At 31.3% G+C, this 18756-nt stretch overlaps 1 protein-coding gene across 1 annotated transcript in view; it reads left to right on the top strand.

Moving 5' to 3' along the window:
* LOC143062891 (laminin subunit gamma-1-like) overlaps positions 1 to 18756 on the top strand; it is a 42513-nt gene that overhangs the window by 14192 nt on the left and 9565 nt on the right. The window contains exons 3-20 of the mRNA XM_076234707.1: positions 969 to 1099; positions 1784 to 1950; positions 3857 to 4045; positions 4603 to 4720; positions 5308 to 5415; positions 6269 to 6405; positions 7653 to 7775; positions 8129 to 8431; positions 9679 to 9906; positions 10321 to 10506; positions 11059 to 11188; positions 13875 to 13987; positions 14548 to 14694; positions 15367 to 15519; positions 15970 to 16107; positions 16744 to 16935; positions 17421 to 17730; positions 18218 to 18355. Coding sequence (XP_076090822.1) covers positions 969 to 1099; positions 1784 to 1950; positions 3857 to 4045; positions 4603 to 4720; positions 5308 to 5415; positions 6269 to 6405; positions 7653 to 7775; positions 8129 to 8431; positions 9679 to 9906; positions 10321 to 10506; positions 11059 to 11188; positions 13875 to 13987; positions 14548 to 14694; positions 15367 to 15519; positions 15970 to 16107; positions 16744 to 16935; positions 17421 to 17730; positions 18218 to 18355 — 3011 coding nt within the window. The remainder of the gene's footprint in view (positions 1 to 968; positions 1100 to 1783; positions 1951 to 3856; positions 4046 to 4602; positions 4721 to 5307; positions 5416 to 6268; positions 6406 to 7652; positions 7776 to 8128; positions 8432 to 9678; positions 9907 to 10320; positions 10507 to 11058; positions 11189 to 13874; positions 13988 to 14547; positions 14695 to 15366; positions 15520 to 15969; positions 16108 to 16743; positions 16936 to 17420; positions 17731 to 18217; positions 18356 to 18756) is intronic.

Below are 18756 nucleotides of genomic sequence, written 5' to 3'. Positions count from 1 at the left end.
AGCTGTATCAGGCTATAATATTTATCATTAAAACAATTTGAACTCCCGATTTCTATTATGCAATCGAAGTCTTGAATGTTGTTCTATCTAATCAACGTGGTTGTAAAATCAGAGCATTGCATCTAATTATGATCAATTATCAGTCCAGTGAGTTTGAAACACCTGTAGAGTTTTGTCAATTGTCACTTCATATTATAAGATAATAAAAATTTCACACATAGCGGGATGCATAGCGGGTATGATAAATGCATGGCGGCCGAAATTTTATGCGTAGCGGTACCGCCATGCATGAATAGCCTAGGGAAAACACTGCTGTTTATCTGTGAACATGACTGATGTGCAAATACCAGTCATAAGTGGTTAGATATTGGATTTTAAGTCTGAGGCTATTCTGTTTTGTAAGATATATTTTGAACGATGAATGCTAACATCCTTAAGTCCATTAGTAATTAGTAACTGATGTATGTCGAAGAATTCAGGCAAGCATGCAACCTTCATCAGCAAAATTTGCAAATTCACCAGCTGATAAACCAAATTTTCAGACCCTATTACTTGTTAGTTAATTTATAAATTCCCTAGTTTTCATGTACATGTTATGTGTGTGTTTGCATTTAGTCAGGGGGCCTCAGTGGCCAAGTGGTCCAAGTAGTTACTATTTTAATCACTAGCCAGTCAACACTAAGGTTGTGAGTTCAAACCCGCTTGTGCGAATGCACTTGACTTCTATCTTAACCAATTAGGATTGTCAGTTTTCCTATCAAAGGTTGTGGTTTTCACTAGGCACTCCAGCTTCCTCCACCAATAAAAACTGGCCGCCACAAAATAGCCTAAAAGCGGTGCTTAAACGTGGTGTTGAAAAACACAAAAATTCAGCATGTGGTCAGTAAATTTCAATATGGTTAACTTACTTCAATGATTTTTCACAGGACTATGTCTGAATTGATCTCATTGTTTATTTTATTTTGTAGGATTGGGTAACAGCATCATCAATAAAGATCAGTCTAACCAGATTAAATACCTTTGGTGATGAAGTGTTTGGAGATGCTAGAGTACTAAAGTCATATTTCTACGCTATATCAGATCTGGCTGTTGGTGCTAGGTAAAGTTTTCCTTCAAGTAGCAAGGGTTTGCTTTATTAAAATTAGAAGATGTGGTATGATTGTAAATGAGACAACTCTCCTCCGGAGACCATAACACTTAGAAGTTATCAAAGGTCTGTGTATGCATTTAGATCTCTTGACATACATAAATTGTGTATGGTCCCAGTTACAAATCTATGAAAACCCACACTCCAAAGCAAGTTGAAAATAAGCTCTTTCCACAAATCAGTGATAGATTCTTAACCTCAGAATAAGTTCAAGATAAACTCTTTCAACAAATCATTGATAAATCCAAAGATGAACACAATCACAAACCAGCTGGTAATTCCAGTCTTAAAATAATCAAAATAGATACGTAGTCCAATTAAAAAGGATGGCACATTCATGGAAAATTTTATTACTTCTTACAAAACCCAATAGAAAAGAAACAACTGACAAGTGAAAAAGAAGGACCGATATTGACAACCTAGCACACTTTGATGTTAATGAACTGGTCTGGTTAGGACAGGAGATGATATGGTATGACTTTGAGGTCATTCTTCTCCAGACAGCAGTAGCAAAAAAATTAGCTAATGAAAGACTAAAAAAAGCTTAAAATTAGATGCATTTATCATAACTTGTTGATTTGACCATATCATCAACAACATGTCAAATGCACATTATGATACATGTTCATGTTACAGATGTAAATGTAATGGACATGCCAAATCCTGCTCATTTAAAACTGATGGTGATTTGATGTGTAATTGTGAACATCACACTACTGGAGACAATTGTGAGAAATGTGAAGCTAACTTCAATGACAGACCATGGAACAGAGCTACACAAGATGCTGCTTTTGAATGTTTAGGTAGGGATATCAGTACTAAGTTATGTTGATATACTGTGGATTCATTTATTTTCGTGGGTACCAAATTTGGTGGATTAAGAAAAACTTGCATGTCCGTGGATGTTTAAGATGGTACCCAACACTTGCACTAAAATTAATTTGGCTCGTTTAATTTTCATAAAATTTTGTTAAAGTACTTACTTTGACCCTTTAACAAAAATATAAAAATTTCAAAAAATTTTAACCAACCGTTGTCAGAAAAATTACACTGGTTATATATATAGCAGTTTGACAAACACCAATTTTGATCATTGAGAAGCTTAATGTTCCCTTAACAACGACAATGTAATTAAAACGTTTAGCTGACTTTACAGAGTTATCTCCCTGTAGTGTTAGGTACCACCTTAATTTCATGGTATTGCCGAAGTCGTCATACATGCCTATAGAATACATGTACAAAAATGTATGTGTTATTCTTTGAACATTTAATTTCGTGGTTGCCTTTTACCCACGAAGTCCACGAAAATTGATATCCAACGAATAATAGTGAATCCACAGTAGTAGGTTTGTTTAAATGTAATCTTTAGCAGAAAAATAGATACTAGTCTAATGCAAATTCTAGAAGAAGATTCAGATATTTATTCCAGGAATAGAAGCAAGGAAAGAGGCGGTTTCCTTGGGATTATTAATTTATAAAAATAAAAAAAATGTTTGCTACTTGGAAATTGGCTGGAATAGATTATATCTTTTATCAATATTTTTATTACTGCTTTGTAGTGCTTTATCTATCATAACCAGTAACATATATGGAATTATCAATCCATTAAAATCTTTCTGTAAAGTAGAACTTCTATATATCTTAGATTATATTTCATCTTTTCATGCCATCAGATGTATTACATGTATAAGGTATAGTATATATATTTATCAGTCTCTTTCATGTTAAAGGTCTGGTTCCTGGGATTCTTTGGTTTTAAACAGCAACCAGTTTAGATGGTTTAAGAAATTTATAAAACTTTTTTCTTATATTGTTGTATGTTTATATTTTGAATGAATGACATTGAGATAAATGCTGATTATCATCTCTGTCTTTACAACATAAGATTAAGTTTTAAATATTTTTAATATTTCCTTTGAATATTCATTAATGAGTCAAAATTTGAACATATTTATTTTGTGTTAATTTGTTTGTATATGATATACTTTTTTAAATTAATGATATATAAATCATTCAGCATAACAATGAATTAAATAGGTAATCTGAAAATGTGTGTATGTTCTGTGCTAGATCTTTATGGGTATTATAATACAGTTATGAAAAATATTTTTATTTAGTCTTATAACTTGTTAGCATGGTTGTGAAATAAGGTGCTGGTGTACTTAACTTTATGATTTAGTGTACCTGATCTTAAAATTCCTATCATATATAACACTATGATTAAAAAGCTAATAAAAAATGAAAACTAGTTCTTAATTGGGCAAGTTTATAGATTTTGTAAGGTAGACAAAACATATATGGTAGGAAAATAAAAGGTAAACTATTGCATTAAAGGATAGAGTGAACTTATTTTAGAAGTTTAATGTCTCTGTAAACATGTAATAGAATTTAAGGGTTATTTAAATGCAATTAATTTTATTTGTCCTTTTTAAGAAAGATCAAGATTCGAGAAATAGTCACATGCATAATGTAGGTTTACCTGAAAATGATTTTGTAATCTTTTAAATATTTATAACTAACCTTAAGTTTATATTATATATATTTATAGAACAGATTATGTATGTCATTTAACTAGTTTACTGAGGAAAAGGTTGTATTACTCTGGATAAATGTTCCTAATAAAATAGTAAGGTAGTTTTTTATCTTAGAAAATCCTGAGTTATAATTTCCATATTCAAACAATGTCTGAACATTACCTTTATTTTGCAGCCTGTGATTGCAATGGTAAAGCAGATACATGTTACTTTGATGAGGAGCAATACAACAGGACAGGTCATGGAGGTCATTGTATAGATTGCCGTGACAACACTGATGGATCAAACTGCCAGAGATGTAAAGAAAATCATTATGAAAGAAGTCCTGATAGATATTGTACACCATGTCAATGCGACCCTACAGGTAAGGATATCAAAAACTAAAAAAATAAAGTATTTAAGTTTACTTTGAATGTTTGAATAGTTTATTAAAAATAGTGCAAACATATTGCTACAATTATCAACACAGTGTAATTTTAGTAGCATGTCTCGCTATACATGTATATTGAAGGTCAGAAGCTCACATCCCTGGTGTGTACAAACAAAGAAATTCAATCAATAATTGCTACTCCTCTGGCATTAATGACATCAGACAGAGTTAGAAGACAGGTTATCTTTTAGTAAAACATTATGTGTCCTGCAAACTTACTTTCGCTTTGAGATGACACCCTTATAATCTTTTTCTTTCTCTTTAGTAATGTGTTATTATACTTAATGAAAAAACTTTATATGCTATTGCACATTTAGCACCCCTTCAATCATTTGACTGCATTGTAATGTACAACAATATTTCAGCCAGCTTTAAAGGTTCATTTGCACAAGGAAAAAGACATTCTTTGATTAATGGAGAGTGTCTGGAATATTGTGTGGTTATATTCAAATATTATTGTTTATTCTAGTTTAAACTTCTGTGTTTTTTAGGCTCAGAAAACCTGCAGTGTGAAAACAATGGTAAATGTCAATGTAAGCCAGGCGTGATAGGAGATAAATGTAATCGCTGTGATGCCAATCACTATGACTTTGGTCCATACGGATGTCAGTAAGTTATAATAATTACATGTGAAAACAATGGTAAATGTCAATGTAAGCCAGGCGTGATAGGAGATAAATGTAATCGCTGTGATGCCAATCACTATGACTTTGGTCCATACGGATGTCAGTAAGTTATAATAATTACATGTGAAAACAATGGTAAATGTCAATGTAAGCCAGGCGTGATAGGAGATAAATGTAATCGCTGTGATGCCAATCACTATGACTTTGGTCCATACGGATGTCAGTAAGTTATAATAATTACATGTGAAAACAATGGTAAATGTCAATGTAAGCCAGGCGTGATAGGAGATAAATGTGATCGCTGCGATGCCAATCACTATGACTTTGGTCCATAGGGATGTCAGTAAGTTATTACAATAATTACATTACATGTGAAAACAAACTAAAAAAAAAAAAAAAAGGCAACTCATTTGAATACAAAATTGTAAAGCAAAAGTATGATGTATATCTTTTATCTATTTTTTAGAAGTCTCTTTTCAAAGCACAAAAATTACACTGGTTCATGTAGATCAAAGCCTTAAAAGGTGCAAAGTTAAACAATAAATATACCATGTTAACACTTTCTTTCAGACCATGTAACTGTGAAGTAGCAGGCAGTGAGAATAATGTTGCTAGGTGTAATCCATCTGATGGCAAATGTGACTGTAAACAAAATGTCGAGGGCAGAGCATGTGATCAGTAAGTCAAAGAAAAGATTGGTGTAAAAAACATGTTTTATACTGCAACATTTGCTGTTGTTTTTATCTACCAAATAAAGGGATATTTTGTGCAATGTTCATTTCAAATAATTTTTTCACAATTTTAGGTTTGTTATGGCATGGAAAATATGATCTATTTTTGTATTAACATTTTCATAACTAATGTAGCCAATTTTAGCTGCAGTATAAAAAAAATATAAGGTCAATGTCATCAAGTTTATTTGGCATCACATAGTTGAATGGCTGCGTAGTACATATGACAATGATGGTATTGAAAGGCAATTTTAAAATTATTTGGACAACAAACAATAAGACATAACGCAATGCACAGTTATTTACATTATGTTTGTTCAGAGATTAATTAATTTTTGAAAAAAATAGATCAGATTTGTACATTTGTATATCAGACATCATATTTTAAATTCCCATTGCTTATGTATATATCAGCATTGCCAAACATCACATTATTTGACCCCACAATTATCTCTGTACATCAACAATAGCATAAAATTTGTAAATATGTACCTCTGAAGTTACAGCATTCTATGCATTAGTTTCAGAGAGAATAATTATCACTGAATTCAATACTGTAAATTCAGAAATTATTGCAATGCTTTTATTATTGTGAAAAATGTGAGTGTTATAATCGCAATAATTGAAACTCCCATTTTGAACTTTTTTATATGAATAAAACATTATTTTACAAAAATTGCATTATAGTCTAAAATGACAAAATTGCCATAATGAATGCACGCAATAAATTCTGAATTTACAGTAGTTATTCATTAAGTTTGCTCAAGAGAATTTTAAATGAGATTCATCCTTAATTTTAGGTGTAAGATAGGATATTTTGGTTTGAGTGAGAGGAATCCATTTGGATGTATTTCCTGTTTCTGTTTTGGACATTCCCAGGACTGCATCAGTTCTACAGGCTACTATGCAACTAATATTGTTACAGACTTTGAAACAGGTTTGTAGTATGTGAAAAAAAACTTTTTCTTTTGTTACCGAAAAGGCAGTGTTAATGAAAGTACAGTAGACAGTATCAAAACATAGTTAAATGATCGCCATTTGGATGTATCGTGCAGATATTTATTAAACAAATACTAATTTCACCACTGTGACCAAGTTATGAAACTGTGTAAAGATCATAAAAAAATATTGTCTTAAAAGTATCTTACTTAAATATGATATAGAAAATTTGGGGATAAAAAGTAATACAGAGACAAAGATTATATAGTTTCATAGAACAGTTAAGGTGGCTCAGGCCTATTCAAAGTTTCTATCAGAAGTGCCGTATTGTTTGTTATTCTAATCTTTACAGAGAGTGAATTAAATTTGTTGAAAAAAATAAGGAGGTCAGGAACCATTTAAGCTCAAAATATTACTTTTAAAGAGGTATGTAAAAGGGACCCTTTGTCAATGAAATGATAGGGAAAATAGAGCTGTTGACATATTTTTTTTCTTCTAAAAAAAACATTCTATGACACTTGCTCCAAGACTGTAATATAAAAAACTGAAATACGAGCACTAAGGAAAAATAAATATTTTGCCTTAAAATCCAAAATTTTGGCAGAAAAATGGTAATATTGGGTGAAATGTCATTTTGAGTCTCACAGATACACATAATAATGATAACAATTTTCAAGTGACAAAAGTACAATAATTTAACATTTTTAATCAATGATAATATTTAAAACAAAAATAATAGTGAATATACGAAACAAACTTTTCGTGTGCATAGTAATTCATGCCTGAAATTATGCGCAGTAGAAGTCCCGATCCACCTTAATGTCAGACTATTCACATACAACCCTTTTCCTCTACTATCTGTGGCTTTGACCCTGACAATGACAAAGTGTCTCAACAATACATGATTTATCCTCTTCATGTACAGTGATATGTTAATATGGGAGGCATAGGTTATAAATATGTGACCTTATCTCATAGTGCAACTAATGTAAACAAATTTGAAATTATATTTGAATTTCAAAGGAAATTAAAACAAAAATAGTAATGTAATAATTAATAAAACATATATGTTACTATGTAAATTCTATTAAATTAATCTGTAACAAGAATTTTACTGTTATTTCAGCATTTAACACTTTTGTTATTTCATCCATCACTACTGATTTTAATTGTTGTAAAGCAATGAATCATTAAGTATTCATATTTATGTTATTAATTTGAAAAATATTTGTTTTAACTTTTCAGGGAAACAACGTTGGACTGCTTCAGACAGGGCCAATAATGCTATAACCACTCAATACAATGCTTTCTTACAAAACCTTGGAGTGTCTTCTACAGGATATGAACATGTGTATTTCATAGCACCAGGCAAGTTACAAATATATTGAGGAACAAAAAATCTTTACTCAATGAAAATTTACTGCCTTTTTAACAATAACAAATACAAGTATTAAATAGCATCAAATATGTGGTACAAAACATAAGCCAATAACAACGTGTTTAGCATCACTCTATTTAGCATACACAAAGAACAATCATTAATTTGATTCCATTTGCTTTATTATCTTAAAGTTTTTTTTATGTATATTAATTTTATTTGATTCTAGCTATGAAAAAATCTTGATGAATATTAGTACTGCCCTACAAAAATGACTTAAAAATTGCTGTTTAAAGTCTTTATACTAGATATAATGTAGAATTTTTTCAATTTTTTTTTGTAGCTCGTTACCTTGGAAACCAGAGATTAAGTTACAACCAGTTTTTGTCCTTTGATTTACGTACTGGGGAGGAAGAGGGAAGAGCCTCTGTTGTGGATATCGTACTAGAGGGTTCTGGACAGAAAGTATCGTCAGCAATCTTTACACAGGGTAACAAAATGCCTGGTATAGAAACACACAACTACAAGTTCCGTTTGAATGAACATCCTAATTATCAATGGACACCAAGGATAAATGCTCAGGATTTCCTGACAATTTTGTCAAACCTGACGGCTATAAAAATTAGAGCTACTTACAGCAATGGAGGTAGGTTATGTTTACTAATGTGACAGATTTGTTGTCAATGAATTAGGACAAAGTTGGTATGATTTTTGTTTTAATTTTTGAAACTTACCACAAAGGCTACTAATAATACATGGTAAATGACATTTAAAAAAAAAATCATGTAACATTTTCACATACAAAGTTTTTTACCTAGGCGAATAAGGTGTATGCAATACTTGCCATAGTTTTCTCCTAAAATGTCAACATAAAGTTTTAGTTTGATCCCTCTCACCTTGATGAAGACACCATAATGTGCCCATGTTCATATGTTTGCTGTTTTCATGCAGATGATATTGAATTGATCTTAAGACTGCATAGATTTCTTGACATTTTTAACCGGATTTTTGTGACAAAAATGTCGGTTATTGATTTGGGGATGTACGTCGGGCGGGGGTCGGGCGGGCGGCAACCAAATGTTGTCCATGCATTTACTCATGAACCCTTCAACCAAAGCTTTTAAAATTTTAATATGTTGTTACTTACAATAAAATGAAGGTGAAGTTCAATAATGACGATTTTGACTTTTACCGTTCAGGAGTTATGGTTCTTGGAAGATTGAAAAATGGCATTTCCATTCGTGTCTGTGCATTTACCCATGAACTGTTCAACCAAAGCTTCCCAAATTTTAATATGTTGTTACTGATGACAAAATGGAGGTCAAGTTCAATAATGATGATTTTGACTTTTACGGTTCAGGAGTTATGGTTCTTGAAAGATTGAAAAATGACTATTCCAGTCGTTCCGTGCATTTACGCATGAACTGTTCAACTGAAGCTTTTCAAATTTTAATATGTTGTTACTGATGACAAAATGGAGGTCAAGTTCAATAATGTCTATTTTGACTTTTACCGTTCAGGAGTTATGGTTCTTGAAAGATCGAAAAATGGCATTTCCATTCATGTTATTGCATTTACTCATGAACCATTCAACCTAAGCATTTCAAATTTTAATATGTTGATACTGATGACAAAATTGAGGTCAAATTTGATATTGACAATTTTCACTTTCACTGTTCATCAGTTATGGTTCTTGTGATATTGGCAGGACACAAATAAATGTTAATAAATCCGGTTTGCTGTTGTTGTGACAGCCTCTTGTTGAATTAGACCTGGGAATCAGAACTTAAGTATTCTTGAAATAAAGTACAGTATTGAAAAAAATTGAATATTTACATTTATGAAACCTTGTATTCTTTTGCATTCATGTAAACTTATTTATTTTCATTATAGGTGTTGGTTTTATTGATAATATTGTAATGGAGACAGCAAGACTGGGGTCAAATGGTGGAGAAGTTGCTGCTTGGGTGGAACAGTGCACATGCCCTGAAGGTTATGTAGGTCAATTTTGTGAGTCTTGTGCTGCAGGATACAAGAGAGACCCAGTAAATGGTGGACCATTCTCTAATTGTGTACCATGTGAATGCTTTAATCACTCTGATAGCTGTGAACCAAATAGTGGTAAGCTTAATAAGCCGGAGATACAAGTTAGAAATTTTAAGTACATCTTTTACACTTAAACATGAATATAACATTTTATTTAGTATTGAGTGCATTTTGATTTTGTAGGACATTGACTAAAATTGCTAATATTATGTAATAAAAGAAAGTTTAACGTTTTTTATTGATAATCCACTATTGCAAAATAAGTTTTCTCAATAAATTATTATCAGTAGTTGACTTGTCCAATACATTATTGATTAATAAGGTTCTGTAAATAATACCAGCATTTCTTTTACTGTAATGGTTTTACAATATCTGGACACATGTACAGCTACTGTGAAACCTGTTCATCTCTTCAGGACAGATGATTCTATTCTAATCATACAGGAGTTGTTTTACACAAAAAATTACTGATTTTTAATTCTATTTCAGGTCGTTGTATTTGTAACCACAATACTGAAGGAAATTTTTGTGAGCGTTGTGTCGCTGGTTACTATGGCAATGCCCGTGAAGGCACATCTAATGACTGTCAGCCTTGTCCTTGTCCAGATGGAGGACCTTGTGTACTGTTACCTGGAGGAGAAGTTGTATGTACACAATGTAGAGAAGGAGAAGGAGGTATAAAAAAATCTGGTTGTCATAAAAATGAAAGAAAAAAAGACTTTGTAATTCTGTCAAATACTTTAGTCTTAGTTAACACTATTTGCAAGAAACTTAGATGAGACTATGATTGTTCATATTTTAAATTCAGATATTATTGTGAGCATTTATTATTCGGGTTTTTGAAGAATGGACAAAAATTCAAGATAAATTATTACGATTTTAGCAAAAAATTTTAATTACTTATTTCAAACAGAATTCATTAAAATTTCATTTCCTTGCAAACATGAAGCAAATATAAAATTTTGTAGCTGCATTCTATAGATTAACTTTATTTGTACCTAAGTTCCTTAAATTATTTCAAATACCAACATGATCAACATGCATGATTACATGTCAATGTGATAAATTGCTAACATTTTATATTGAATAAGCCTCTGATAACACACAGAAACAACAAGACTGATTGTGCATGTAAATTCTAAACTTTTAAAAGTCTTCGTTTAAAGAAACAGTTTTAGTAGAAAGTAATTTTGCTTTATATTCAATTATATTTGTGTATATTTGCAGGAAATCTATGTGAGTTTTGTCTTGATGGTTATTTTGGTGATCCAACTGGATTGAAAGGAGCTGGTAGACCATGTGAGAGATGTAAATGTAATGAAAATATTGATACTAATGCAGTGGGCAACTGTGACAGGTAGGACAGGTTTTATTTCGGATACAGTTTCAATATTAAAGATAACCCTTAAAGATTGCAATTCTTACTAATAGTATAACCAGTTTTTTAAGGATGGTTTTTAAATAAAGCAATTGCTTTTATGCCGTCGCGTATGGCCATCTTTGTGACCCAGATCAGAGACTCCGCCCAGATCAAGCCATAGTATTTTGTTAAACAGGCTACTGGTTAGTCATTCTTTAACACCTATGTATGTTTTCTAATGCAATACATAGCTTGAAACTTTAAAAAAAAGTTAGTGGATTTAAGAAGTTTCAGAATATGTTCTTGTAGATGTATTTTTGTATTTAAAGGGTCAACCGTTTGACTATCAAATAACATAGAAGTCCGAGTGAAAAAAAGTACATTTTTATAAATGCGATTCCGTTTTCCGCCGTTCGTACGATGTTTCAACAAAATATGGATTCATTTCAGTTGTTGATTTAGTATTGAAAATTTAACTGAATTATCTCCTAATAAATACGGTTTTTTATGTTTAATTTGTGTTTCTTTAAGAGGTCAGGTGCTCTTGTTCATTCATAAAATTATTGTTCATTCATAAAATTATCGTTCATTCATACATTTATCGTAAAATCAAAATCACTACACAGGTTAATGCGTAGTGTCAAATTATTACCTGTAATCTAAAAATAGACAAACTTTATTTGCGCAAATAATTTAGCGGAACGAAACCCTTGTTGAAAACACATAACAATAAGTTCGTTTTCCTTTTCTGTCAAAACTCCGTAATATTTATCGATCACCTTACTAATGAAATGGACCCGTCCAAACGTAGTAGATGCCAAGTCGGTCCAGATGAAGAGATATTTACAATTTGGAATTTTCTAGTTTATTAATACATAGATTGAAAAAAAGTACGTCTTTTTAAATATCATGATCAAAACTGGGTTTGCATAACAAATGTCAGATGAAACCATTATCCTCGTCTTTTCCGTTAACAAGTCTACTACGTTTGTTGACACTCGACGGTCCACCGTGTTAGCAATTTTATTTCACATGTTTTCGAAATATTGAAGATCATTTTTCGCAATGTTTCCTGAAAATTGATAAATATCAAAGCAACGTAGAGCTGTTTGTTCTTGTTCGTATAATAAAATTGAGAATGGAAATGGGGAATTTGTCAAAGAGACAACAACCCGACCATAGAAAAACATACAACAGCAGAATTAAGGTCACCAACAGGTCTTCAATGCAGCGAAAAATTCTCGCACCCGGAGGCGTCCTTCAGCTGGCCCCTATACAATATATATACTAGTTCAGTGATAACGATTTAATGTCATGTTTGTCTGTGATGACCCCCCTTTTCGGGATTGCATGAGAATTGTAGTTATCTCGTACCCACATGCACTTGTTTCTATCCATAGGAAGGTCGACTATCCATATAAAACTATTTATATGGATAATCGACCTTCCTATGGATAGAAACAAGTGCCTGTGCTCGTACCGCATCAGAAGGACACATATCAACTGAGCAATAATGTTTGGAACTTAGTTTTAAAAATGATGACAAAGTAACATTATGAAAATATTTTTATTAAGCTGAAATATACATTTATTCTTTACATGTTTATGTCTTGTAAGATATTTTATTTCTTTCCCGTTTTTTAACATTTGCGTCTGGAAAGTTGAAATGTTTTAACTTAATCATTTGTGTTAATGGTTAAATATAAATTAATAATGAAAATTGTTAAAATTAAATCAATAAAGGAAATTATTGCCAAGGAAGTTACAAACACTACCAGGGGATAATCCATGATGATTTCTTTTTGAGTTATATGTTTCAGCACATGTATATTTGACCCCAACTTTAGCCTGGTAAACGTGTTGTCTCCTTGTGAAATATAAAACATATTAAAAATGACTTTCTGCTAAAGTCTTTTATTTATATAAGTTAAAACCTTCTTACTTTTAACTAGACAACACTCATGTCAGGTTTAATTCTTGTATATATGTGGATGAAAAATAAAAGTCCCCAAACATTAACATGGCAGCAATTGCTTTTACAGCCTTTAAGGCTTTGATTTTGACTGGTATCTTACATCTGGTTCTTGATATGCTGGTTAGCCTACAGTTGTTAAGATGGGTACTTAAATGTTAGGTGTATCAATGGCCTTAATCTTGTGTCATATCTATTTCATGTTTAGTCAGTGATTTGGATTACAAATTTAGAGAGATATTTTATAACACTTTTTTGACAAAGAGCTATGGTGTTTGAAAGTATTACTTGTATAATTAGTTTCAGATATTGTAGTCAAAATTTTAATCTTATGCTAGAGTATTCAGAGAATTTTAGCATGTAGTTGCATAAGAATGTATTAAGCACATTGCACATTAAAAAGGTCACTGTATAGACAATTTATTGTAATCACATTAATTAAATACTGAAAAATTAGATTACCTACATTTCAGTTTCATCACAGTAAAAGTTATATTTTATTTTAATAACAATGTTGAAAACTAACTTATGTATATAGAGCCAAGTAGCACAATGTAAATGGTTATTTTACCTGCATAACTATTTTAATTATCTAATTAGATTTATAGAGCCAACTATTGCAACAAGACAAACTTTAAACTTATAAATTACATAAAATAGAAAGTTTATTGAATAATTTGAAATATAACTGTAATATTTATAATATTTCAGGTCAACTGGAGAATGTTTGAAGTGTATCTATAATAGTGCTGGATTTTATTGTAATAAATGTTTACCTAATTACTATGGCGATGCTCTAGCACCAATCAAAGGAGATTGTAAAGGTTTGTGTTCACATTATAATGACCTTTTTCCACATTATTTAAATGATTTAGCGTTATGAATTTTTTTTTAGCATACATATAATTTTCACAACTCTATTCATTAATGTAATGACATCAAGAATATGATAGATTTCCCAAAATATTTTGTGTTATTAAAATCAATGAAAAAAAATCTACTCTTTTCTGTATTTATTACATTGTTAGTGAATAATATTATTTTTTACCAAAGCATTTGGCTAACATAATTATTTCAATTTGTCATTTACCATTCTTTAGTATTGTACATTTTGTAGATAAACTCCTCATGACAGTTTTCATATTATTTCTCATTAATTTGAAATTTAGCATTTAACATGATGTTCCCGATGTTTGTTATTTGATATTGACAGAAGAAACTTGCCTTTTATGTCTTTCTCTTTTAATAGTGGAGAGGTATTTTAATCTATATGAATTAGAATCTTTTCTGCAATTTCTAGAGAGAAATTATATTCTTCTTAAATTTGTTTAGTTTACATGTAATTAATTTCATGATTAATTTTGTGTTATTGTTTTTATTTTAGCCTGTAGCTGTTATCCTCCAGGCACACTCAGTGCAGGTGTATTGTCATGTGACCCAGTGGTTGGATCATGTCCATGTCTGCCCAAAGTTGAAGGACGTCAGTGTGATAAATGTCAATCTGGTTATTGGAATATAGACAGTGGGACAGGCAAGTGGAATTTAAAAAATTTGGTCGACTTCAATGAAAATAGGGATAATATGTTTCCAATACAATTGATTCATTTCATCTCAATTACCAGAAAAAATGTTTGACTATGCACTGATTTTTTACATCATTTCTGCATTCTGTTGGCAAACTGGATTCCAGCTTTTTGAAATGACAACTTTATTTAGATAACAGCTTAAAGTTGCACAAGTATCTTTGTATTCTTCTATTCATTATTCAGCCCTACCTACTGAAATATTTTACTTGTAGCATGAATATTCAAGTCAGATATGAACATTATTCCAAATTAGATATGTACCCCTTGCTGAAGATACTAGAGTAGTGTTCATGCCTCAAAAAGTGCACTTATGTCATAAAATAACATCATTTTAACAATAGTTAATTTGACAAAATAACAGTTTTAATTAAGCATATTGGTAATTTCACTACTGAAGTTTTGTTTGAAAAGAAATAACTGTCTGCCTTGCACAACATATAGACAATGTAAAAAGTTTTTTTAAATTTATAAATACAGTAGAAATGAATTGACCTCATATTAACAAAATGATGAGATTGAACAATTGAAATTATCACACTTTCGCAACAGAATTTGATTAGGTGAAGTGCCCAATTTGAAATTATGTTTTGAATTTCTAATATAAATTTTAATTGCAGGTTGTGAAGAATGTAATTGCAGTCCAATTGGATCATTGGATGATACATGTGACCAGGGCTCTGGTCAGTGTCAGTGTAAAGTAGGTGTGACTGGCCTGAAGTGTGACCAATGTCAGAGATTCTTCTTTGGCTTCTCTTCTGCTGGTTGTACAGGTATGTTTAATATATACAATAGTATTTATTTATTTTTATGTTCATCTGTTTACAACTTTTATTACATATGTCTAACCTTCTGTGTTAAGGCCTCTTTGATATTTGGTCTGAAAACTCATGTAGTTGAGTTGAACTATGTGAACTATTTTCAGAATTGCCAGGCAATCACTTCATATTTATAAAATTTAGAAATTTTATTGAACCATCAGAGTATTGCATTTATTTGTAAATATCTAGTTAATAAACTCATCTTAGATATCAGGCTTCAAAATTTGTAAGCCAAACATGCATTTCCTCTACAAAAGACTCATCAGTGACGCTCAAATAAAAAGAAAGTTAAAAAAAGTCCTAGCAAAGTAACATGTAGGGGCATACTTTGAACACCATCAAATGGTACTTAATGTTAGCATGGATGAAGAATACAATTGAATATTTTAATTTTATTTTTAGCCTGTAACTGTGACCCTGAAGGAGCATTAGACTTACAGTGTGGTCCAAATGGTAATTGTCCATGTAAAGTTGGTGTTGTAGGAGCCAGATGTGACATGTGTCAAGAAAACAAATACAACTTGACTGCTGGTTGTATTGGTAAGTGATTCAGTAAGAAATGTCATTTATTTACTGGAATCTTTTTACTATTAAATATATTGCAGTGACAGAAATGTTGCTGTGAATCTTGTTAAAGTTTTTGTTAAGCTTAATGTTTAAATGATTGACAAGTAACGGTTATTTCCTGATTAAAAAAAATGGGAAGTGGGAATGGATAAAAGTTTTGTACAATAAAACATTTAATTTATAATGTGAGTTATATATTTGGGGAAAATTGGGGGAGGGGGTCTTTGCATTTATTCTATCTTAAAAGTAATATTGTTAGCTTGTTAGAGATCTATTTTTCACTTTACTACTTCTTAAATAAAACAAAAAAACGACAAACAACAAGTGCATTGAGTGCAACATTCTATACATCCTATCCATGAACATTTTGAGAAATTTATCAATGAAAAATTTACTTAGGTTTTTAAGTATCAAAAGTATAATTTTCTTAAGTATGTGTATAACTATACTTGTCAAGGCTGAATAGAAGACAATGTTGAATTTTTAGTTCCTTCTGTAAAATGAATGCAATCTTTACCTTTCAGTGCTCTCAAACACTTTGATTGTTGTTAAGTCACTTTGCTCCACCAAGATCATATCTGACATTCTCTATACTCTTCTATATTTCAGATTGTGCACCATGTTATAGCCTTGTTCAAGAACGTGTAAACAATCATCGTATGAAGTTGGACGATCTTCGTAATCTTATCATCAATATAGGCAACAATCCCAGTGCTTTCAATGACACACAGTTCTTAATTTATATGAATGAAGTGAACTCTTCTGTTGTAATGTTACTTGATGAAGCTAGAGGAGCAGTCAGTATGTATTTTTTTAACTCATATATTAATTTACTACTTAATAATTACATTAGATGTATGTTTCATTATAATACCTTATTCTGATTGGCTACACTGCAATCTTGCGTTATTCCTTAAGCAACTTTATTACACAATAAATTTTATCCTTCATGATTACACGAGATCCCACAATAAAGTGCACAGGCAAATTAAATAAAAACTTTATAAAAATCGTGTTTTCATGATCATAGCTATTGAATGCTTCGGTTTGTAACTTCGTTGGGTTGTAAAAGAGTTGACCATTTGCACATTTTAGAATGAAGCACTTCTGCGCTCTTACAAATAATAATTTATCTTATAAAGTATAGTTTAGATGAGAATATTTGCTGTATTGAAAAGGGTATATTCAAGACCAGTCTTTAAAAATGTGTTAATGATTACAGTTGAAACAGAAATGATGAAATTGAATACTTTAAATAAAGAAAGCCTTTGTTTATTTTTGTTTAGCTGACAATGGAACATTAGGGGTACAGTTGGCAGCATTAAGGAAAGCAGTCCAAGAGGTTAACTCCAAAGCTTATCAGATTGGTGGAAAATTGACTGCTGCAGAAACAGCATCACAGAATAGCGAAAGAGACCTCAGACTAGCCAGAGAGGCCATTGATCGGGCAGAAAAAGCCTTAACAGCAGCAGAGAGTTACATTGACACAGAAGGTAGAGCAGCTCTTCAGAGAGCAAGGGAAGCCCTGGCAAAGTTTGGACAGAAATCAGACCAGATGACTCAGATTGCTTCTAGGGCTAAGACAGAGGCTGATAGGTAATTTTTTTGGTCTCTTTTTAAACAATTACTGGATGGATGAAGAAGAAGGCCATTCTTCATGTGTATTTGCAAAATATTGTTTATTTCAAAATACTTTAAATTTAGACATTTTACGCAAGGTTATTTTGCTAATTACACAAGAAGGTAGACAACACTAAACCATTTGTATAATACTACAATGTAAATGTGAAGTAACAACTTATTGTTTATAATGCATGAATTTAACCCCTACTCAAAAATTAATTGTATGCAAATAGTGAAATTGACAACTAGAAAAAGGACAATTTTTTACAGTACCAGAAAGTAAACAGAAAATCTCATCAATGAACAAGATGTTAAGTTTACAGAAATCTATATACATGTTCTTATAATTTAGACTTTAATAAAACTTCATAGATGTGGATGTAAGGATTAGCTAGTGTGATTAGCCAGACAACCTGTTACATTTATAACATGAAGTTATACATTTATTTTATAATTAAAGGCAATGGAAGGATGCAGAGAGAATCGAAATGTTGGCCAAGAATGCTCTGAATACATCTCGAGAGGCCAAACGTCTTGCTGAAGAAACATTGAGGATGCCTGACAAAACCAGTGATGACATTACTAGACTAAAACAGCAGTATGTTATCTACTATATCTAAAATACCATATTAAACCAACAGCCTGGCTCAGTTTACCCACCAAAAATATTTGATCTTAAATAACTACTTTTAATTGATTTAAAATATGTTATGTTCCCCAGAGCCTTTCTCAAACTCGGGTAAATTAGTCCATTGTGATTGGTTAAATGTGGATATGTGGTGACTGTTTATGGAACTAGGGGATTGGTAGCTTTGAGCATCATGGCTTCACATATACTATAATTGTTATTGTATAGCATTGTTTAATTTTAATATTTATGCAGAATTTAAAAAGTCGCCTAATGGTTAAATTCATGATATGGCTCATTACTTAAGACCGACAAATCTATGAAGGGTAAGTGGAATCCATGGGGTATTCAACCTATGCCCTTTTATTATC

The sequence above is a fragment of the Mytilus galloprovincialis genome, chromosome 2 (genome assembly GCF_965363235.1).
Source record: "Mytilus galloprovincialis chromosome 2, xbMytGall1.hap1.1, whole genome shotgun sequence".
NCBI classification, from domain to species: Eukaryota; Metazoa; Mollusca; class Bivalvia; order Mytilida; family Mytilidae; genus Mytilus; species Mytilus galloprovincialis.
This window is presented reverse-complemented; position numbering and strand designations above follow the sequence as displayed.